Source organism: Notolepis coatsorum, assembly GCF_963971535.1.
Source record: "Notolepis coatsorum genome assembly, chromosome: 18".
NCBI classification, from domain to species: domain Eukaryota; kingdom Metazoa; phylum Chordata; class Actinopteri; order Aulopiformes; family Paralepididae; genus Notolepis; species Notolepis coatsorum.
Genome location: NC_140182.1, coordinates 25107545 through 25131016, shown reverse-complemented (window position 1 = coordinate 25131016; position 23472 = coordinate 25107545). Strand labels below are relative to the sequence as shown.

At 48.2% G+C, this 23472-nt stretch overlaps 1 protein-coding gene across 1 annotated transcript in view; it reads left to right on the top strand.

Moving 5' to 3' along the window:
- LOC311245007 (carbohydrate sulfotransferase 1-like) overlaps positions 1-23472 on the top strand; it is a 69612-nt gene that overhangs the window by 904 nt on the left and 45236 nt on the right. The window contains exon 2 of the mRNA XM_084334756.1: positions 18266-18699. Coding sequence (XP_084190882.1) covers positions 18316-18699 — 384 coding nt within the window. The 5' untranslated portion in view covers positions 18266-18315. The remainder of the gene's footprint in view (positions 1-18265; positions 18700-23472) is intronic.

The window sequence follows — 23472 nt, the reverse complement described above, 5'->3', positions numbered from 1 at the left end:
TCTCCACTAGGGGCGCTATACCAAAACATTTTGCAAACATGTACAGTGCAACCGACTCATGGCAAGACGTGAGCGATTCGACTCACGCTCACGGCAATGAATCGGCTCGTATGAACGAGTCGCTCAGCTGTTACTACAACAACACACAACCAGTCAAAAAAGTATAGTCTAATTCACAACTTGAAACACAATATATAAATAGAAAAGTTAGAAACAAAACTCGCTCCGTCTCCAAACACACTCAGATCTCTCCCTCTCTCTCCTTCTCTCTCTCACACACAGCGCGACGTGGAATCGATTCGTTACACAATCAGACCTAGTATATGTAGTATTATATACCAAGAATAACTTCAGTATGAGTACAGGGCTGTACACATATTTTGCATATTGTTAAACGAGCCAAGGCTAGCTATTAAACTATCGATATGAATCGAAAATCTGGGACCCTGATGTAAACAAGACAAACGTCTTTCTCAGGTCTGCATCCCCTTAACAATTGTGTGTATTGAGCCGTACTGTATTGTACCCATTCTGCAATCTGTTAATAAAGTTTTCATTCATTCAAACATAGACGATATTGAACAAGCCATAATCCACGCATTTTCAATCCATTTTCAATACAGAAATTCTTGACTGCTGCTGCCTAGACCGCTTCAAATCGCGCCCGGATTCCAACATAATAGTCATATTTCAACGCACAACGCGTTACGCACTGATTGGCTGCTACGGATACAGCGATCACACAGTGACGCGCACTCAGAGCGCTATCGCGTCTAGCCCAGGCCGAGAAATACAAAAAAAAAAAGAAAAAAAAGAAAAGTGAGTCACTTCCTGTTCAAGAAAACGAGTATATATTTATTATTTTATTTATTAACGTTATATTGTGCATTGGAAACACAAACATACTTAAAATGAGTAAATATTATTCATTTTAAACATGTTTATATTATTTATAGGGCTATAAAACTAAAAACTAAAAAATAATTGTTCTTGTTATTCTCTCATATAACCAGGGCAGGTTCTGAGGGGGGGCGGCGCCCTAGCGCCCCCCAGTGGCGGCCGCCACTGCAGTCCTGAGAGCGGGTTTCATAATCTCTACATTGAGGAACATGTCGTGTAATCCAGTCCTGAGAGCTCCTACATTGAAATCTAGTCATGAAGTCATGTAAATTGGTAATTTGTTTAGGAGCGCTTTATAAATAAACACATTTATGAAGGTTGATTTCGCCACACAGAGAGAGAGGGTCAGCAAAATTGTTCATTTGGTATAATCGATTTTCTTAGCTCTCATGAATAGCATATATTTTGTTTTATCAGCATTTAACACAAGTTTGAGATCAATAAATGCCTCTTGAAGAAGAGGAAAGTTGCTGATTTTCTACAGCCGATTGTATAAAGTCAGACCAATAATACAAGATAGTGTCATCTGCGTACAGCTATTTAATGATCAGACAATATCATTGATATAAATTGTAAAAAGGACTGGTCCTAAGATTGAACCTTGAGGGACACCTTTTGTTATTGATACAAATGCAGATTTAACATTACCTGCTTTCACACACTGCTGTCTTTCAGAGAGGTAGTTGTTGAACCATCTATACGCATAGGATCACATCCAATACTTAACAATCTATGTAAACAAAGGGAATGATAAACTGTATCAAAAGCCTTTGCCAGGTTGATGAACAGAGCAGCACAATGCTTTTCTTTAAGGGTTCAAACCATCTTCTCCAGTTGCTTTCTTAGAATCAATGGCAAGAAGTGCTCCAGTAACTACTTTAGGATTGAGAAGTTGGAGGGCAAATTGAGGGCAATGATTTACAGTATGTGCAGAAACAATCATTTCTGAATGACTCATGGATTTACCAGATAGATCCAATGCTCCCATTTTCAAAAAGGTGACCAGCTGCAGACATTTTCTTATTAAAAGCGAATGGGGTGTAACGGTACATGTATTCATCCCGCAAATTTACGGTACGGCCGCCACGGTGCGGTACGTGCAGCCATACGAAGAATACGCCTCACAGCGCACACACACCAGTCGCGCATGCAGGTTCCGTGTCCGTGTGAGAACAGTGCGTGGCACACCGAGTCCGACTTCAGAGCGGGTGAAAGTGCACAGAGGAAGGCACATTTACATTGGAACAGCTGCAGGGTCATTACAATTTTACAGTTTTCTTTCGTTTTCTTGTTCGCCCACTAATGTCAACCAAATGAAACCAATGGAAAGACACACACACGCGTCGCCAACAAACACACTATTCTCCCCCGCCGGACTCTCAGGCACAGCTGATCAAAATAAAAATAAAAATAAACATACTTTTCCGGACTGATCAGCTCCTCTCCAGTTGAACTGCTACTGTGTTTAAATCCAAATAATCCTCTGCCATCTGTTCTCTAGTATTCAGTCTCGTGAAGTTAAATTCTCTCTAGAAGTGAAACTGAAACTTAGCAAGGATAAGTTGTTAAAGGGACAGTAGGCAATTAATTTATTCAGTGAATACCTGAACACAGAATGACACCAGTATCACTGACTACCACGGCAAGCCTATAGAAAATTATTCTATTTAATAATAATAATTATCATAATTATCATAAATATATAATAATAATAATTATAAATAAATACAAATAAAAATAATAAAAATTTTATAAATTAAATTATAAATATATTTTTTTCTGTAGTGCCGAACTCGTACCGAACCGTGACCCCAATACCAAGGTACGTACCGAACCGTGGCTTCTGTGTACCGTTACACCCCTAAAAGCTATGCATTATTTCCTTTTGATCCGATACTATGCACTGACCAGAACTTAGTGGAATTCACTACCTTCCAGAATTGAGCTGGATTTGAATAAGAGCTAAATATGGTATATAAACAATAATCAGATTTAGCTTATTTCACCGATGATGTGAATTTATTTCTCAACTGCCTAAAAGCAAGCCAATGGGAAGGGTCTCCAGATATTCTAGCTAGGACCCAAGCCTTATTCTTTAATTGGAACAAAGATGATAGGTATTTATAAAAGATTCCAATGCTAATATCTGGGATGTCTAATGTATCATGTCACTATGATAAAGATCATGTAAGGCCTCTTCTTTCAAATAAAACTACTTGCTGCCTTTTCTCTCGTCCCTAATGCAGGTTATCGGGCAAAGGTCAAAGACGGCAGAAACACTGTATCACTCCTATTGGATAAGATTAGATCTATTAAAGTTGACTTGGAATTATGATTTAGATTAGGCCTGGCTGGTAGGGTCAGAAACCAGCTGGGCTAGTTGAGAGGACCACACAGCTCCCTCCAATAATCAGACACATTTGTCAACCAATTTAGATTACAATCACCCAAGATTAGAATCTCCAAACTACTACTACAGTACATTGGGAAATAAAATGTGCCAATTTATGTAGGCCTTCAATTTACAGTCAAAGTAATATATTCAAAATCGGGGTAGACATGGTTTGATATTGGATATTCACATCTTCAACACCCCTGTCCCTTTGCACGTGGGGACGTCAGAATCTGTATTATCTTACTCAGGGTAGGCTGAGGATGTAGGCCTTACTATTATCTGTATTATCTTACTCAGGGTAGGCTGAGGATGTAGGCCTTACTATTATCTGTATTATCTTACTCAGGGTAGGCTGAGGATGTAGGCCTTACTATTATCTGTATTGTCTTACTCAGGGTAGGCTGAGGATGTAGGCCTTAATATTATCTGTATTGTCTTACTCAGGGTAGGCTGAGGATGTAGGCCTTACTATTATCTGTATTATCTTACTCAGGGTAGGCTGAGGATGTAGGCCTTAATATTATCTGTATTGTCTTACTCAGGGTAGGCTGAGGATGTAGGCCTTACTATTATCTGTATTATCTTACTCAGGGTAGGCTGAGGATGTAGGCCTTAATATTATCTTTCTGAGGGAGGATTTGAGAGAGGATATCTATAATTTAAAAAGCATTGGTTTTGGAACTCTAACAAATTTCATTTTAACATTATTAAATGCAGCATTAATAACTGTAACTGAAACACACAACTGAATAAAACTGGTTACTATTTAATACAAATAGTAAAATAAATCAAATAAAAGAAAATCCCAATTATAATTTCCACGTATAGCCTAATAACCATAAACGAATGGTCTATTGTTCAGTCAAAGGTTCTAAGCCTAGTTGTGTTCACATTAATCTCAGATGTATTTTCTGTTAAGGATAATAGTTCATCCATCTTTTATATGGACTCTAATTGGCTGGTCTTGATTTATGCAGTCGTTTTCTATTTATAACTCTACTCATACCCAGGGTGCAACATGACTGACCCCAATGATGTCATACTTCACTATGACATCACACTGTAAACAGAAGGCATATTGCTGACGCGTGATAAGAGGGTAAATGCCTCTCACTCAATCCTGTGCACTAATACGGAGCTGCCATTACCTTCATTGCTAAATGTATTATTATTTCAGAGTACCGTAACAGAAATGTCTCTAGACTGTTGAGGGCCCTAGGAAAAGCCGTTTCAATAATTGGACCTTTGGTTGAAACGATGTTTCATCAACGTTTCTCCAGCGGGGCCACGAGCCATCTAGGGGCGACAGTGGCTCAGGAGGTAGAGCGGTCGTCTGGTAATCAGAAGGTTAGGGTTAGACAGTGGCTCAGGAGGTAGAGTGGTCGTCTGGTAATCTGAAGGTTAGGGTTAGACAGTGGCTCAGGAGGTAGAGCAGTCACCTGGTAATCTGAAGGTTAGGGTTAGACTGGCTCAGGAGTTAGAGTGGTCGTCTGGTAATCAGAAGGTTAGGGTTAGACAGTGTCTCAGGAGGTAGAGCGGACATCTGGTAATCTGAAGGTTAGGGTTAGACAGTGGATCAGGAGGTAGATCGGTCGTCTGGTAATCTGAAGGTTAGGGTTAGACAGTGGCTCAGGAGGTAGAGCGGTCATCTGGTAATCAGAAGGTTAGGGTTAGACAGTGGTCAGGAGCGGTCGTCTGGTAATCTGAAGGTTAGGGTTAGACTGGCTCAGGAGGTAGAGTGGTCGTCTGGTAATCTGAAGGTTAGGGTTAGACAGTGTCTCAGGTAGAACAGTCGCCTGGGAATCATACAATTATTTTAATAATAGGGACTTTCATTCTTCATTTTCATGTGTGCCTGTTTTACACGGTAGGTATAAAAGTGTCATACTCCTTGCTGTTTTACAGGGTCAGCCGGTGGAGCCTGTCAGTGGCACTGATGATGGAGCTAACGTTACACTAGCGCCCCCTAGCGTAAATCTATTGGCCAAAGTTGCTGAGACAATGAAGTAGCTAGTTCAAATCACGTCTTCTTTAACACATCCATTGCCGGAAACGCTTTAAAACGTTATTGCCCGCCATGCTTTGACCGCCAGACCACGCTGTACAGCGATATTGAGATTTCATTTTTTCGCCATGGCATTCATAATTCATATATACACCTCCAGCGCTGCAACTGGACCCTACGGCTAAAAAAAACGACGGCTCAATACCGCCGCCTGGTGGATGGTCGGGCGAGTTACACTGGTAAACAGGATATGACTGCTGTGCGTCCATTAAATTCATCCGGCCGTCAGATATTGTCGCAAGGCTCCCGACAGATACTATAGTACATATCGATCGCTTTATAAACTTAATAATCGATATGATTGCGGCGTTTATTGCGACATACAAACCGGAAATGGACCTAGGCGATCGACGTCCTATACCTGGGATCTTTCACCGCCAGTCTCATTGACGCACGGTAAGAGGACGATGACGCTATTTTCATCCCAATTGTTTATTCTTTTCACTGCAAACCGATCTGATCAATATATCACCCATACTACATAAAGCATTTACTGACGATCACGGAATTATAAACGACCCCCCCCCCCCCTTCATCCGTGCATGATGAAGCATAACGTATAGGATCATATACAGTTGCATTTTTTAATATAGCGTGTATCGGGAATAAACGGCAGTTGATAATCTATATATGCGTTTATGCCTATAACTCACGTTCTATGAATTACTGCAGAAAACGATAAAAATATACTTATATTCTAGAAGGTATTTTTGGAAGAATCTATGAATGAAAAAGTATAACGTTCCTACATCCTGAACGATATATAATCGATGTTGAATGGGCCATAGTAATGTCAATTTAGCAATACAATTTAAAAAGTTATAGCCCTGCAAAGAAGGTGAACATCTCCATAGGCTTAGAGTGGTGGCAGTGAGGCTACATTGATGGATATAACCGTGGCAGGGAATGTGTTAAACAAGTCAAGAAGAAACATCACAATAAATCAAGAACAAAACAAAAACACTCCCAGACATACCCCACACGAAGGTAAAGAAAAAGTCACTAAAACCTAGGAATAGGAAAAAATGCACCACAGGCAATGTGGAGGAGAGAAACCTAAAGGCTTCCGTATACTCGAAAACTGACACGGACGCACACGCGGATGCAGACACGCTGCGCACGCGGCTCTGATTATAGTCCGTGTTAGGTGTCCGGAAGCATCGCGTCGAGTGCTTTTGTTTTGACAGCTGGGCACATGCGCAGTCGGCACGCATATCCACGGAGCAATCCGCGCGGTTAAAAAATTTGGCCTGCACGTGGGCACGGATCCGACGTCTGTGCGGACAAGAGCGTTGACGAAAATTACACAAATTACGCCATGCGCACCAACACGCATGTGCGGATGCGGATTGCGGAGGGAACTATATTTGGGCCTTTAGAAGGGCCATTCAACAAAAATACCAGAATTATTATTCACTAATTTCCAATCGTAGAAGACTATAAGGCCATTACTAACGCTGTAATGCTGATGAACCGTAGAGAGGTGGAATACGGCGCGGAGAGTGTCTCAGCCAATCACAGCGCGATATCGGAGAGGTGGGAGCCGGCATGGAGAGTGTCTCAGCCAATCACAGCGCAATATTGGAGGCCACAGAGCAAAACCTGCTTGGCAACAAAAGTACACCAATCACAGCTCACAATCCTACGCGCACAATCACAGCACACAAGTGTAATTTTAAAACACTTCAACAATAGTGTTACGAGACCGAATTTCTTCGACTTTGCCTAAATGCAATTACATGCTCTATTGGCAGTCTCTTCGGCTACGATCACGCTCCCGTTTAAGTTCATCTAATATCCTAATGTCTGCTCTCCGAGCTCTCTGGTCCAGGAGTGAGTCTGTCTAAGAGCTCATTCATATCCATATGTCTTAGTCTCTCACTCACTGACTGTGTCTGTCTCTGTCTCTTCTGCCTGTCTCTGTGCCCCACACGTATCTCTGCTTGTCTCTCCCCACAACCCACCCCCTCTCTGACTCTCTTTGCCCCCCCCTCCCTTCACACACACACACACACACACACACACACACACACACACACACACACACACACACACACACACACACACACACACACACACACACACACACACACACACACACACACACACACACACACACACACACACACACACACATAGTGTTGTCAAAAATATCGATTTTTCGATACATATCGATTCTGAATATTTAAAACAGTTTCAATACTAATTTCCCGCAATATCGACACTTTCTGCACTATCGATTTTCAAAAAATATATATATATATTATTTTTAAGAGTCACATTTTATTTTACAAAAAGTGATGTTTGGTGAAAGTTAGATTTTCACTTTATTAATCCCAATAGGGAACTTCATTCTTGTTTGATGATCAAGAGGCACCTTTTATTTGTTTTAAGTGAAGTTTGTTGAAAAAGCAAGTTATTGCACTATTAATCCCAATAGGGACATTCATCTTTGTTTGATCAAGAGTAACCTTTTATATATATATTATTATTATTTATTTATTTTTTAAATAAAGATTGGTGGAAGTTAGGTTTTCACTTCAATCTCAATAGGGAAATTCATCTTGGTTTGATATTCTTTTGTGTCGAATAAAAACAAAGGTTATTTGAATGATTTCTAGTTTTCAAGAGAAAAAAATCGAAAAACCTTTTATAAAGAAATGTACATTTTAAAATTAAAATCTTTTCCCTGTGGTATCGAAAATGGTATAGAATATCGATACTTTTCAAGGTATCGTATCGAAGTTAGAAATTCCAGTATCGTGACAACACTAACACACACACACACACACACACACACACACACACACACACACACACACACACACACACACACACACACACACACACACACACACACACACACACACACACACACACACACACACACACACACACACACACACTCCAACACCTCCCAGAGCGACTCGTGTAGGCGTTCAGATTCAGTCTGTTGGTGTCTATTATACGAGATTGTTTGTTTCATTAATTTGAGCTTCGAACACAAAGGCTCAAGACACCATGGTAGCTCTTCCCATTTGTATGTAGTAATAGAGAATGGATTAAATGTGACTATTAGAAGGGCGGCTGGGTAGTGCAGTGGACTAAGCACTCGCCTACCACCGAAGAGACTCTGGGATCGAATCCAGCTGTCAGCGGTACCTCCGGCTTGGTCAGTCGTCCCTACTAACACAATTGGCAGTGTTAGAGGGGTGGGAAGCCGGTGGGGTGTGTGTCCTGGTTGCCTATAGCTTATTCCCAGCGGAAGAGTGCTGCCGAGTGCTTCCGCGTTTTCCCTGATTGGCTGCTCCGCGGCAGAGCTTGCGGCATTATGTAGCCGTAATCCCAGATGTTTTTCATTCGACACTTAGCTCAACTGGCAGCGCTGCGGTCCTGCGGTCCGTTGGTGACAAGTTCGAATCCCTTCAATTTTTTTTTTCTTTTTTTAACGTGCATTCTTTCGCCGGTTAAGTTTAGGCATGTTAACTTTAAGCATTGTTTCGGAGTTGGTTATGGTTAAGGTTAGGCATTGTTTCGGAGTTGGTTAAGGTTAGAAGGGTTAAGTTTAGGCGCTGTTAAGGAGCTGGTTAAGGTTAGAGTTTGTCTTAGAGAATGGCAATAGACAGCCTATTTCCGCGCTGCAGCTCTCTCGCGCTGCCGTGGTCACATGGGCGTCATGGCCAATCAGAGAAAATGCGGAAGCACGCAACGCACTCTTCCGCTGGGAATAAGCTACACGCGTCCTGGTTGTTGTAAACAGCGACTCCTACTGGTCGGTCGGGGCGCCTGTTCAGCAGGGAGGGGATCTGGGGGAAAATAGCTGAACCTCCGCACGCGTTACGTTCCCCCAGTGAAACTCCTCGCTGTCAGGGGAAAAGAAGAGGCTGGCTGACTCCACATGTATCGGAGGAGGCGTGTGGTAGTTCTACACCCTCCCCAGGCCGACAGTGGGGCAATGTGTGCAACGACCAGGAAGGGAATTGGCATAACGGAAAAAAAATTGGGATGGGTGAAAAAATAACAGAAAGCCCAAAGAAATTAAGTGAGTAGTAGGGAACATACATATATATCACTAGATGACTCACCCGCGCTGCTGGCCAATGGAGACCGACGTTGCCACATGGTGGCCATCTTGCATGGGTGGAGCACGCCCACTCATAACATGCATGTCTATGGTGCATGTACTATTGAAATAACCATACATGTAGCTTGCTACATTTTCAACCGTTTGGTCTGTTAAAAACGTCAGAGATGTATTTATCATACTGCATACTTATAATAGACTTTCATATGAAAATAATTATAATAAATAAAAACAATTCTGTCAAGCAGGAATCATAGCCACGTTAATGACGTTTGTAATAAACCAAACCGTTTGTAAATCCAGCGAAAGATTTCAGCGAGTTAAGAGTATTTTTGTTTGTGCAGATCATCACCCTAAAGCAGTAGTCCACTCAAGCAAGATGGCCGCCGGTGACTCCGCCTTGAGCCATCTAGTGTTTATATATATATCTATGTTAGGGACCACAGAGTGAGAGGTGGAGTAGAGTGAGAGGTGGAGTAGAGTGAGAGGTGGAGTAGAGTGAGAGGTGGAGTGAGAGGTGGAGTAGAGTGAGAGGTGGAGTAGAGTGAGAGGTGGAGTAGAGTGAGAGGTGGAGTGAGAGGTGGAGTAGAGTGAGAGGTGGAGTAGAGTGAGAGGTGGAGTAGAGTGAGAGGTGGAGTAGAGTGAGAGGTGGAGTAGAGTGAGAGGTGGAGTAGAGTGAGAGGTGGAGTGAGTGAGAGGTGGAGTAGAGTGAGAGGTGCAGTAGAGTGAGAGGTGGAGTAGAGTGGAGTAGAGTGAGAGGTGCAGTAGAGTGAGAGGTGCAGTAGAGTGAGAGGTGCAGTAGAGTGAGAGGTGGAGTAGAGTGAGAGGTGGAGTAGAGTGAGAGGTGGAGTAGAGTGAGAGGTGGAGTAGAGTGAGAGGTGCAGTAGAGTGAGAGGTGCAGTAGAGTGAGAGGTGGAGTAGAGTGAGTGGTGGAGTAGAGTGAGAGGTGCAGTAGAGTGAGAGGTGGAGTAGAGTGAGAGGTGGAGTAGAGTGAGTGGTGGAGTAGAGTGAGAGGTGGAGTAGAGTGAGAGGTGGAGTAGAGTGAGAGGTGCAGTAGAGTGAGAGGTGGAGTAGAGTGAGAGGTGGAGTGGAGTGAGAGGTGGAGTAGAGTGAGAGGTGGAGTAGAGTGAGAGGTGGAGTAGAGTGAGAGGTGCAGTAGAGTGAGAGGTGGAGTAGAGTGAGAGGTGGAGTAGAGTGAGAGGTGGAGTAGAGTGAGAGGTGGAGTAGAGTGAGAGGTGCAGTAGAGTGAGAGGTGGAGTAGAGTGAGAGGTGGAGTAGAGTGAGAGGTGGAGTAGAGTGAGAGGTGGAGTAGAGTGAGAGGTGCAGTAGAGTGAGAGGTGCAGTAGAGTGAGAGGTGAAGTAGAGTGAGAGGTGGAGTAGAGTGAGAGGTGGAGTAGAGTGGGAGGTGCAGTAGAGTGAGAGGTGGAGTAGAGTGAGAGGTGGAGTAGAGTGAGAGGTGAAGTAGAGTGAGAGGTGGAGTAGAGTGAGAGGTGGAGTAGAGTGAGAGGTGGAGTAGAGTGAGAGGTGCAGTAGAGTGAGAGGTGCAGTAGAGTGAGAGGTGGAGTAGAGTGAGAGGTGGAGTAGAGTGAGAGGTGCAGTAGAGTGAGAGGTGGAGTAGAGTGAGAGGTGGAGTAGAGTGAGAGGTGCAGTGAGAGGTGGAGTAGAGTGAGAGGTGGAGTAGAGTGAGAGGTGGAGTAGAGTGAGAGGTGAAGTAGAGTGAGAGGTGGAGTAGAGTGAGAGGTGGAGTAGAGTGGGAGGTGTAGTAGAGTGAGAGGTGCAGTAGAGTGAGAGGTGGAGTGAGAGGTGGAGTAGAGTGAGAGGTGGAGTAGAGTGAGAGGTGGAGTAGAGTGAGAGGTGGAGTAGAGTGAGAGGTGGAGTAGAGTGAGAGGTGCAGTAGAGTGAGAGGTGCAGTAGAGTGAGAGGTGGAGTAGAGTGAGAGGTGGAGTAGAGTGAGAGGTGGAGTAGAGTGAGAGGTGGAGTAGAGTGAGAGGTGCAGTAGAGTGAGAGGTGGAGTGAGATGTGGAGTAGAGTGAGAGGTGGAGTAGAGTGAGAGGTGCAGTAGAGTGAGAGGTGGAGTAGAGTGAGAGGTGGAGTGAGATGTGGAGTAGAGTGAGAGGTGCAGTAGAGTGAGAGGTGCAGTAGAGTGAGAGGTGGAGTAGAGTGAGAGGTGGAGTAGAGTGAGAGGTGCAGTAGAGTGAGAGGTGCAGTAGAGGGAGAGGTGGAGTAGAGTGAGAGGTGGAGTAGAGTGAGAGGTGGAGTGAGAGGTGGAGTAGAGTGAGAGGTGGAGTAGAGTGAGAGGTGGAGTAGAGTGAGAGGTGGAGTAGAGTGAGAGGTGCAGTAGAGTGAGAGGTGGAGTGAGATGTGGAGTAGAGTGAGAGGTGGAGTAGAGTGAGAGGTGCAGTAGAGTGAGAGGTGGAGTAGAGTGAGAGGTAGAGTGAGAGGTAGAGTGAGAGGTGGAGTAGAGTGAGAGGTGGAGTAGAGTGAGAGGTGGAGTAGAGTGAGAGGTGAGAGGTGCAGTAGAGTGAGAGGTGCAGTAGAGTGAGAGGTGGAGTGGAGTGAGAGGTGGAGTAGAGTGAGAGGTGGAGTAGAGTGAGAGGTGCAGTAGATTGAGAGGTGCAGTAGAGTGAGAGGTGGAGTAGAGTGAGAGGTGGAGTGAGAGGTGGAGTAGAGTGAGATGTGGAGTAGAGTGAGAGGTGGAGTAGAGTGAGAGGTGCAGTAGAGTGAGAGGTGGAGTAGAGTGAGAGGTAGAGTGAGAGGTGCAGTAGAGTGAGAGGTGGAGTAGAGTGAGAGGTGCAGTAGAGTGAGAGGTGCAGTAGAGTGAGAGGTGGAGTAGAGTGGAGTAGAGTGAGAGGTGGAGTAGAGTGAGAGGTGCAGTAGAGTGAGAGGTGGAGTAGAGTGAGAGGTGGAGTAGAGTGAGAGGTGCAGTAGAGTGAGAGGTGGAGTAGAGTGAGAGGTGCAGTAGAGTGAGAGGTGGAGTAGAGTGAGATGTGCAGTAGAGTGAGAGGTGGAGTAGAGTGAGAGGTGGAGTAGAGTGAGAGGTGCAGTAGAGTGAGAGGTGGAGTAGAGTGAGAGGTGCAGTAGAGTGAGAGGTGGAGTAGAGTGAGAGGTAGAGTAGAGTGAGAGGTGGAGTAGAGTGAGAGGTGCAGTAGAGTGAGAGGTGGAGTAGAGTGAGAGGTGGAGTAGAGTGAGAGGTAGAGTGAGAGGTAGAGTGAGAGGTGGAGTAGAGTGAGAGGTGGAGTAGAGTGAGAGGTGGAGTAGAGTGAGAGGTGGAGTAGAGTGAGAGGTGCAGTAGAGTGAGAGGTGGAGTAGAGTGAGAGGTGCAGTGGAGTGAGAAGTGCAGTAGAGTGAGAGGTGCAGTAGAGTGAGAGGTGCAGTAGAGTGAGAGGTGCAGTAGAATGAGAGGTGGAGTGGAGTGAGAGGTGGAGTAGAGTGAGAGGTGGAGTAGAGTGAGAGGTGCAGTAGATTGAGAGGTGCAGTAGAGTGAGAGGTGGAGTAGAGTGAGAGGTGGAGTGAGAGGTGGAGTAGAGTGAGATGTGGAGTAGAGTGAGAGGTGGAGTAGAGTGAGAGGTGCAGTAGAGTGAGAGGTGGAGTAGAGTGAGAGGTAGAGTTAGAGGTGCAGTAGAGTGAGAGGTGGAGTAGAGTGAGAGGTGCAGTAGAGTGAGAGGTGGAGTAGAGTGAGAGGTGCAGTAGAGTGAGAGGTGGAGTAGAGTGAGAGGTGGAGTAGAGTGAGAGGTGGAGTAGAGTGAGAGGTGCAGTGGAGTGAGAGGTGGAGTAGAGTGAGAGGTGGAGTGAGAGTGAGAGGTGGAGTAGAGTGAGAGGTGCAGTAGAGTGAGAGGTGGAGTAGAGTGAGATGTGCAGTAGAGTGAGAGGGTGGAGTAGAGTGAGAGGTGCAGTAGAGTGAGAGGTGGAGTAGAGTGAGAGGTGGAGTAGAGTGAGAGGTGCAGTAGAGTGAGAGGTGCAGTAGAGTGAGAGGTGGAGTAGAGTGAGAGGTGCAGTAGAGTGAGAGGTGCAGTAGAGTGAGAGGTGCAGTAGAGTGAGAGGTGCAGTAGAGTGAGAGGTGCAGTAGAGTGAGAGGTGGAGTAGAGTGAGAGGTGGAGTAGAGTGAGAGGTGCAGTAGAGTGAGAGGTGCAGTAGAGTGAGAGGTGGAGTAGAGTGAGAGGTGGAGTAGAGTGAGAGGTGCAGTAGAGTGAGAGGTGGAGTAGAGTGAGAGGTGCAGTAGAGTGAGATGTGCAGTAGAGTGAGAGGGTGGAGTAGAGTGAGAGGTGGAGTAGAGTGAGAGGTGCAGTAGAGTGAGAGGTGGAGTAGAGTGAGAGGTGGAGTAGAGTGAGAGGTGGAGTAGAGTGAGAGGTGCATTAGAGTGAGAGGTGCAGTAGAGTGAGAGGTGGAGTGAGAGGTGCAGTAGAGTGAGAGGTGCAGTAGAGTGAGAGGTGCAGTAGAGTGAGAGGTGGAGTGAGATGTGCAGTAGAGTGAGAGGTGCAGTAGAGTGAGAGGTGGAGTAGAGTGAGAGGTGCAGTAGAGTGAGAGGTGGAGTAGAGTGAGAGGTGCAGTAGAGTGAGAGGTGGAGTAGAGTGAGAGGTGCAGTAGAGTGAGAGGTGGAGTGAGAGGTGCAGTAGAGTGAGAGGTGCAGTAGAGTGAGAGGTGCAGTAGAGTGAGAGGTGCAGTAGAGTGAGAGGTGCAGTAGAGTGAGAGGTGGAGTAGAGTGAGAGGTGCAGTAGAGTGAGAGGTGGAGTAGAGTGAGAGGTGCAGTGGAGTGAGAGGTGGAGTAGAGTGAGAGGTGGAGTAGAGTGAGAGGTAGAGTGAGAGGTGGAGTAGAGTGAGAGGTGGAGTAGAGTGAGAGGTGGAGTAGAGTGAGAGGTGCAGTAGAGTGAGAGGTGGAGTAGAGTGAGAGGTAGAGTGAGAGGTGCAGTAGAGTGAGAGGTGGAGTAGAGTGAGAGGTGCAGTAGAGTGAGAGGTGGAGTAGAGTGAGAGGTGGAGTAGAGTGAGAGGTGCAGTAGAGTGAGAGGTGCAGTAGAGTGAGAGGTGGAGTAGAGTGAGAGGTAGAGTGAGAGGTGGAGTAGAGTGAGAGGTGGAGTAGAGTGAGAGGTGGAGTAGAGTGAGAGGTGGAGTAGAGTGAGAGGTGCAGTAGAGTGAGAGGTGCAGTAGAGTGAGAGGTAGAGTGAGAGGTGGAGTAGAGTGAGAGGTGCATTAGAGTGAGAGGTGGAGTAGAGTGAGAGGTAGAGTGAGAGGTGCAGTAGAGTGAGAGGTGGAGTAGAGTGAGAGGTGCAGTAGAGTGAGAGGTGGAGTAGAGTGAGAGGTGGAGTAGAGTGAGAGGTGGAGTAGAGTGAGAGGTGGAGTAGAGTGAGAGGTGCAGTAGAGTGAGAGGTGGAGTAGAGTGAGAGGTGCAGTAGAGTGAGAGGTGGAGTAGAGTGAGAGGTAGAGTAGAGTGAGAGGTGGAGTAGAGTGAGAGGTGCAGTAGAGTGAGAGGTGGAGTAGAGTGAGAGGTGGAGTAGAGTGAGAGGTAGAGTGAGAGGTAGAGTGAGAGGTGGAGTAGAGTGAGAGGTGGAGTAGAGTGAGAGGTGGAGTAGAGTGAGAGGTGGAGTAGAGTGAGAGGTGCAGTAGAGTGAGAGGTGGAGTAGAGTGAGAGGTGCAGTGGAGTGAGAAGTGCAGTAGAGTGAGAGGTGCAGTAGAGTGAGAGGTGCAGTAGAGTGAGAGGTGCAGTAGAGTGAGAGGTGGAGTGGAGTGAGAGGTGGAGTAGAGTGAGAGGTGGAGTAGAGTGAGAGGTGCAGTAGATTGAGAGGTGCAGTAGAGTGAGAGGTGGAGTAGAGTGAGAGGTGGAGTGAGAGGTGGAGTAGAGTGAGATGTGGAGTAGAGTGAGAGGTGGAGTAGAGTGAGAGGTGCAGTAGAGTGAGAGGTGGAGTAGAGTGAGAGGTAGAGTGAGAGGTGCAGTAGAGTGAGAGGTGGAGTAGAGTGAGAGGTGCAGTAGAGTGAGAGGTGGAGTAGAGTGAGAGGTGCAGTAGAGTGAGAGGTGGAGTAGAGTGAGAGGTGGAGTAGAGTGAGAGGTGGAGTAGAGTGAGAGGTGCAGTAGAGTGAGAGGTGGAGTGAGAGTGAGAGGTGGAGTAGAGTGAGAGGTGCAGTAGAGTGAGAGGTGGAGTAGAGTGAGATGTGCAGTAGAGTGAGAGGGTGGAGTAGAGTGAGAGGTGCAGTAGAGTGAGAGGTGGAGTAGAGTGAGAGGTGGAGTAGAGTGAGAGGTGCAGTAGAGTGAGAGGTGCAGTAGAGTGAGAGGTGGAGTAGAGTGAGAGGTGCAGTAGAGTGAGAGGTGCAGTAGAGTGAGAGGTGCAGTAGAGTGAGAGGTGCAGTAGAGTGAGAGGTGCAGTAGAGTGAGAGGTGGAGTAGAGTGAGAGGTGGAGTAGAGTGAGAGGTGCAGTAGAGTGAGAGGTGCAGTAGAGTGAGAGGTGGAGTAGAGTGAGAGGTGGAGTAGAGTGAGAGGTGCAGTAGAGTGAGAGGTGGAGTAGAGTGAGAGGTGCAGTAGAGTGAGATGTGCAGTAGAGTGAGAGGGTGGAGTAGAGTGAGAGGTGGAGTAGAGTGAGAGGTGCAGTAGAGTGAGAGGTGGAGTAGAGTGAGAGGTGGAGTAGAGTGAGAGGTGGAGTAGAGTGAGAGGTGCATTAGAGTGAGAGGTGCAGTAGAGTGAGAGGTGGAGTGAGAGGTGCAGTAGAGTGAGAGGTGCAGTAGAGTGAGAGGTGCAGTAGAGTGAGAGGTGGAGTGAGATGTGCAGTAGAGTGAGAGGTGCAGTAGAGTGAGAGGTGGAGTAGAGTGAGAGGTGCAGTAGAGTGAGAGGTGGAGTAGAGTGAGAGGTGCAGTAGAGTGAGAGGTGGAGTAGAGTGAGAGGTGCAGTAGAGTGAGAGGTGGAGTGAGAGGTGCAGTAGAGTGAGAGGTGCAGTAGAGTGAGAGGTGCAGTAGAGTGAGAGGTGCAGTAGAGTGAGAGGTGCAGTAGAGTGAGAGGTGGAGTAGAGTGAGAGGTGCAGTAGAGTGAGAGGTGGAGTAGAGTGAGAGGTGCAGTGGAGTGAGAGGTGGAGTAGAGTGAGAGGTGGAGTAGAGTGAGAGGTAGAGTGAGAGGTGGAGTAGAGTGAGAGGTGGAGTAGAGTGAGAGGTGGAGTAGAGTGAGAGGTGGAGTAGAGTGAGAGGTGCAGTAGAGTGAGAGGTGGAGTAGAGTGAGAGGTAGAGTGAGAGGTGCAGTAGAGTGAGAGGTGGAGTAGAGTGAGAGGTGCAGTAGAGTGAGAGGTGGAGTAGAGTGAGAGGTGGAGTAGAGTGAGAGGTGCAGTAGAGTGAGAGGTGCAGTAGAGTGAGAGGTGGAGTAGAGTGAGAGGTAGAGTGAGAGGTGGAGTAGAGTGAGAGGTGGAGTAGAGTGAGAGGTGGAGTAGAGTGAGAGGTGGAGTAGAGTGAGAGGTGCAGTAGAGTGAGAGGTGCAGTAGAGTGAGAGGTAGAGTGAGAGGTGGAGTAGAGTGAGAGGTGCATTAGAGTGAGAGGTGGAGTAGAGTGAGAGGTAGAGTGAGAGGTGCAGTAGAGTGAGAGGTGGAGTAGAGTGAGAGGTGCAGTAGAGTGAGAGGTGGAGTAGAGTGAGAGGTGGAGTAGAGTGAGAGGTGGAGTAGAGTGAGAGGTGGAGTAGAGTGAGAGGTGCAGTAGAGTGAGAGGTGCAGTAGAGTGAGAGGTGGAGTAGAGTGAGAGGTGGAGTAGAGTGAGAGGTGGAGTAGAGTGAGAGGTGGAGTAGAGTGAGAGGTGCAGTAGAGTGAGAGGTGGAGTAGAGTGAGAGGTAGAGTGAGAGGTGGAGTAGAGTGAGAGGTGGAGTAGAGTGAGAGGTGGAGTAGAGTGAGAGGTGGAGTAGAGTGAGAGGTGCAGTAGAGTGAGAGGTGCAGTAGAGTGAGAGGTGGAGTAGAGTGAGAGGTGGAGTAGAGTGAGAGGTGGAGTAGAGTGAGAGGTGGAGTAGAGTGAGAGGTGCAGTAGAGTGAGAGGTGGAGTAGAGTGAGAGGTGCAGTGGAGTGAGAGGTAGAGTAGAGTGAGAGGTGGAGTAGAGTGAGAGGTAGAGTGAGAGGTGCAGTAGAGTGAGAGGTAGAGTGAGAGGTGCAGTAGAGTGAGAGGTAGAGTGAGAGGTGCAGTAGAGTGAGAGGTGGAGTAGAGTGAGAGGTAGAGTGAGAGGTAGAGTGAGAGGTGCAGTAGAGTGAGAGGTAGAGTGAGAGGTGCAGTAGAGTGAGAGGTGGAGTGAGAGGTGGAGTAGAGTGAGAGGTGGAGTGAGAGGTGGACTAGAGTGAGAGGTAGAGTGAGAGGTGGAGTAGAGTGAGAGGTAGAGTGAGAGGTGGACGGCGGGACAGCGGTAGAGAACGCAGAGAAACGGGACGGGAACGCGAGGCGAAGCGGAGCCTAGGTCTCTAAACATGACGGAGGAGGTGATTAGAAAGAGGGAATATAGATCCACGCGTTCTGGAGTCGCCGTGTCGTTCCGGGAGACCGCAGGCGTGGGGGGGGGGGGGGGGGGTGGTGGGGGGCTAGGACCCGGAGTGCAGGAGACGACGAGGGTAACAGCCGTGTAATCGGATGGTGTCGGGCCATGAGCCGTGCCACCTGTAGTCACTCGAGCAGGGGGTCGTGAAGGGGGTCGTGCAGGGGGCAGTGCAGGGGGTCGTGAAGGGGGTCGTGCAGGGGGCAGTGCAGGGGGTCATGAAGGGGGTCGTGCAGGGGGTCGTGCAGGGGGCAGTGCAGGAGGCCTCCCCTCCTGGCCAGGCGGGCGGAGACAGCGTTGCTCCTGGTGTCTCGACCCTCACTATCCTCCCCTCCTCTGTGTCTCTGCCAGGCAGGCGGAGACAGCGCTGCTCCTGGTGTCTCGATGCGGCTCCAGCCACCATGCAGTGCTCCTGGAAGTCCGTGGTGCTGCTAGCCTTCACCTCCATCGCCATCCAGTACACGGCCATACGCACCTTCTCCGCCAAGCCCTTCAGCTCGCTGTGTCCTCAGGGGGGCGACCTCGCGCCCAACGGCCACGCCGTCAACTGTGGGCTGGGGCCCCTGGGGGGGGGCCCGGGGGGCGGGGGGCCACAGCAGCAGCCGGAGAGCTTCGACCGAGGATGTGACGATCTCCTCTCACCCTCCTCTTCGTCATCTTCCTCCTCCTCCGCCTCCTCATTCCCGCCCTCCTACAACGCTACCAGGAGGACCCACATTCTCATCCTGGCCACAACTCGAAGCGGCTCCTCCTTCGTGGGCCAGCTCTTCAACCAGAACCCAGAGGTGTGTTTTTTTTTTTTACTATTAATGGTAAAGGAATATACGTTATTGTTTTATTAATATTAACCCTTTCACTGTCACACTACCAAAGGGGCTAATCCTTTCACCACGACAATACGGAAGGTTGACCCTTGCACTGCCACACGTGACAAAGGGTTAACCCTTTTACTACCACACTACAGAAGGTTAACCCCTTTCACTAACACACTACAGACGGTTAACCCTTGCACTGCCGCGCGACAAAGGGTTAACCCTTTTACTACCACACTACAGAAGGTTCTGTATCGTTAGTGGCTTAGCTTGGCATCACTACTGCACTATCTCGCGTACGTGCACGCGTACTGAATAAACCACAAATGTACCTCTAATACCAGTATTAGTCTGACCACACCCCTCATCAGCTTACCTTCATAAGCAGGTGTGTGGTCACCTGCTCTCCTCCTTCTCGCTTTCACCACAAGGAAGAAGTGCCTCGGTAGATCCCCACACTTGACACCATGATGGAAGAAATTGGATTAGGAACAGCTTGGGAAACAAGGATACGTTGACATCATATCTTTATTTTCTCTCTCACTATTTTCGAGAAAATACGGCGATATTGTCTTCGTACTGGAGTGTCTAGAAGATGATGATCATTCTAAAAACCCTCCACCGGTTTTCGTATTGGGAGCACGCCGCTGCATGCTTCTCAACTGCAGTTCCTTGCTGTGTTTGTTGGGGTGAAACCTGTCAGGCCACAGCTGAACTGTCGGACATGCCGCTGTTGTGAGGAGCGGTGCGTTCCAGGTTGGGTGAGTAGTGTTTGCTGGCGGGCTCCACTTGTCTGTTAGTGCTATGGGGGCTACTTGACAAAGTTTATGGAAACCGGCCCCAGGCTAGGGTCCTTTGTTCAGCCTCCTAGGCGACAGAAGACCTTGGTCTGAAGACCATTATAGTTTTAACTAGTGGGCCGCGACCATTAACACTGGTGATCCCTGTGTGTTCTGGACGAGTGGATTCTCTCTGTCACCGTGTTAAGACCCCATCTTTCATATCCAAATGAGAGTATTCCTTCACGAGGGGATATGTGCATGTAATGTGCGATAGCGGCAGATTCATGTTCAAAGTCAGCTATACAGGCCAGTTGGTACTGTGCTGATTCCGCCGGACGTGGTAATGTCACCGTTGTGAAGCGGTGTTGACGTCTTGTTTTCTCTTTTCTCTTAAAAAGTGAGGAGAGGTTCAGAACGGCGGCCTGTCTGGGTGAGTGTTATGTCATTGTTTACATGTTCATAGCTTACGGTTAGCCGGTCAGTGGCCTGGCGCGGGGTAGCTTAGCTTCTCGCGCGCCGCCGGGAGCTCGCTTCTGATCGCGTGCGTCGTTAGATCGGCGTCTCGCGAGCGGAAGCAATAGCACCCGAACGGTTGGAGCAGCCGTTAGCTTGATGCTATTCTGTTGAACGTGCTTTGATTTTAACATGTTTTACACTCTTGACCACGACGTCATCCTTGACAGGGGATGTTCGTCGACCCTGCCCTGAACCTGGACGGGGATTGCGTCAACAAAGAGGACTGTAGCGACTGGTTGGAGCGGCGACGCTGCCCGGATCGAACAACACAGGACGGCTGTGTTCTACGGTGTCTTGTGACTGCACTTCGCTGATCTGCGTTCCGGGTAGGTACGGGGTTGGCCAGACCTCATAACACGTCTTCTGGTTTTACTTTGCTAAATGTATTGTGAATAACGGTGTTTTTTCCCAAAACGTGTGTTGTTGCAATGCATTTGGGATACGTTGCGGGTTATGTGTGAGCTGTTTTTGTCACTGGCAGTTAGCTTCTCCGTGCAGATCGTGATGTATTGATCTGGTTGTTGTGTGAGAAACATCATGGTGTTTATGTGTACCGTGTACTCACTACTAAGGCAACTAACCTATGAAGCTATGCTTGGTGACAAGTGAGTAAAAGAATGTTCTTTCTCAGACTGTAATGACAATGAACAGTGAGTTCACACATTAACAGGTTTTCCTGTTTTAACTGGCCGTATTGAGGGTAAAATAGGAGGATTGTGTTTTTCCCCCCCGGTTCCCTGGGGACTTTATCACCTCCTATCAGACATGTTGTGCATTAATTGTGTCTTTTGTGTGGTAGGGATACGATGTAACTCTTAGCTTGATTGCTGAGGTTGTGCTAAATCTGCTGGAGAAACTTATTTCCTAAAGGGAAATTGGTTTGGTTGCTGTCATGTGTGCTTAGCAAGGCCTGTGGTCGATACTAATCAAGAATGATGTATTCTCTCATTGTGAAAAAAACGGCGTTCCTCTGTTGAGTGTTTTTGCCATTTTTTGTAGGTGATGATGGGTTGTGTGTGTCATGTGACCTACAACTGGGTTGTACTGGCCACAGAAGCACATGTGTATGTTGGACCGGGGTTCTTAGAGCCCTCTCTATTCTGTGTTTTTCCTTAGTAAAAATCAGATAGCAGGTTAGCTCATGCGCTGTGTGGAGCTGTGAAACGCTTCATAGAGCTGACTATGACTGTGTCATATTCTCTTTTTGTCGTTACGTCGTATCATGGGTGTGGGGTCGTAAAGGGGTGAACTGGTAACCTTTCCTCTCCCCATTGTTCTGTCGGTCAGGGGTACACCCCCTGTCCTTCAAGGTTCCCGTCACGTGGCGGTTCGGCATGTTACGGGGGGGGGGGGGGGGGGGGGGGGGGAGGGAGTTCCTGGTCCCACGGCCTGGTATATTGGGCGTGTGCACCGCAGGAATTCCCCCGCCATAGAGTACGTCACCGTGCGCGTCTCTGTTGGTAGGACTTCCGTGTGCTGTTCAGGTCCATGTGATGGATCTGTTTTCAGGGGGGGTGGTCAGGGCTCCTCCTCACCAAGCGCCTATTCAGGCCTTCTGTGAGTTCGGACTCCTTCTTCCATGTGAGGAAGCCTCCATCAGAGTACAGAGCCTTCCTCCTCAGATTGTCAAAGTGAGTGGACCCTCTAGAAGGGTCCTTTTCTATTGTATGTATATTCGATTCAATTCGTTTATTGAGTGTGTATGGGTTCAGTGCCTCTTCCCCGGAGGCCCTAAAACCAGTTTTTTACATGGCTCAAGGTGCAATATATTCTTTTCAATCTGTACAGCTCGCGTGGGAAGTCTCTCTGGGGATCCCCGTCTCTTTCCTATGGGAGGGTGGTGGGATGTAAAAATGTGAACATTTTTTACCCCGGCTGTGTAGACTGGGATACATACTGTTGATGCTTCCTTCTTTCTATTCCAGAAGTGTTGGAGTTAGGGAGTGTCACACCCCTCTTGTCGTTCCCCTGGGCGCCTTGGGGATTCAATGACGGGTCTAAATAGCCTGTTCATTGATGGGGGTGTGTCCCGACGCACGTATAGTGCTAGCTCGCTGTAAACAGGCGATTGACTGGCACGCCTTGGTTGCTTGTGGTTGAAACAGCGTTTTTATAAAGCAACTGAGATGGGGGTTTTTCCTCTTCCGACGACCACATCCCATGACCTGGGTGGGTTGTCGACGGATTCTCGTTCATGTCTGGGGGATGATGACGGGATGGATCTGAACATATGTAGTGGGGTCTCACGCCCTTGGGGTGGGCCACCAGGCGCGGTTCGTCCGAACGTCTGGGTGGCGCCTTCTTTTCATGTTAAGATCAACACGCATATCTGCCCTTCTCCTGGAGTAGGCATGTCGGCGTGGTTAGGGCACGGGACTGGTTCTGGTCACGCTGGTCCAGATCAGTTGAACCCGTTGTCCGCCGGGGATGCAGATCTGCTGTTCTGGTACCCTGAGGGACTTGGGCTTTTTTCAGGGGGAAAAATGCCAGGTCGGTCTGGGTGTCACAGGGTTAAGCGCTATGGAGACCCTGGTTGGGTATGTTTTTACTCAGCACTGTCGTCATGGCTTACAGCCATGCTATTCTGTACGCGCTCGATCTCGTCGGATCTCGGCCGCTACACAGGTTGGTCCTGGTTAGTACTTGGTTGGGAGACCGCCGGGGAATACCAGGTACGGTGTGCTTAGGGGCTGGTTCTCCATTATTTTTCGCTCCTCTCTCACGCATGGCGAAGAGGGGCCTGTGGGGGTGGTTTTTTGACCTCCTCTGGTGACCCTGTGCTTCCCGTACCGCCAGGCCCGGTCCGAAGTGATGTTTGCGACCCGTAGGCCTGGGTTAACCCTTTTTGGAAACTGAAACACTTGTACTGCGGTATAGCCGGTGTATACCCGCAGGTGTGTTTTGGAGTTTTTTCTTGAGGGGTTATAGGAACAACCACCGCATTGGGTAACACCGAGGTGGTTGATTCCCTGGTGTGTTGGAGCAGTGTCAACTCCCGGGTTCACCGTTTGAGGGTGCCCCTGCACGTTCATGACGTCTGCCAATCGTGTCAGCCTTCTCTGCCTCGACCCCTCTGGGTGGGGGTTGTTAAATGGAGGCTTGGTCATGCAACACCGCCAGCTTACGCTCCTTCCGCCGGGGCGGCTGTGTTCAGCTGTCCCCTCTGGCGCCTGTCTCGTCCGCAGTCTCCAGGCTAGGGTTAACAGCCTGTTGCCTGGTTTTTCCCCGGTGCGCTGCCTGCTTCCGTTGGTTAACCTTTTTTGTGTGCTTACGGCCATGCTGACTGCCTGTTCTGCAGGGTCAGTGTGCCAGGCGGTGTACTATTGGGGGGACGGGGCCCGCTCAGCTTACGGCCATACCGACCTGAACACGCCCGATCTCGTCCGATCTCGGAAGCTGGGCAGGTTCTGGCCTGGTTGGTTCCGCCTGGGAATACCAGGTGCAGTAA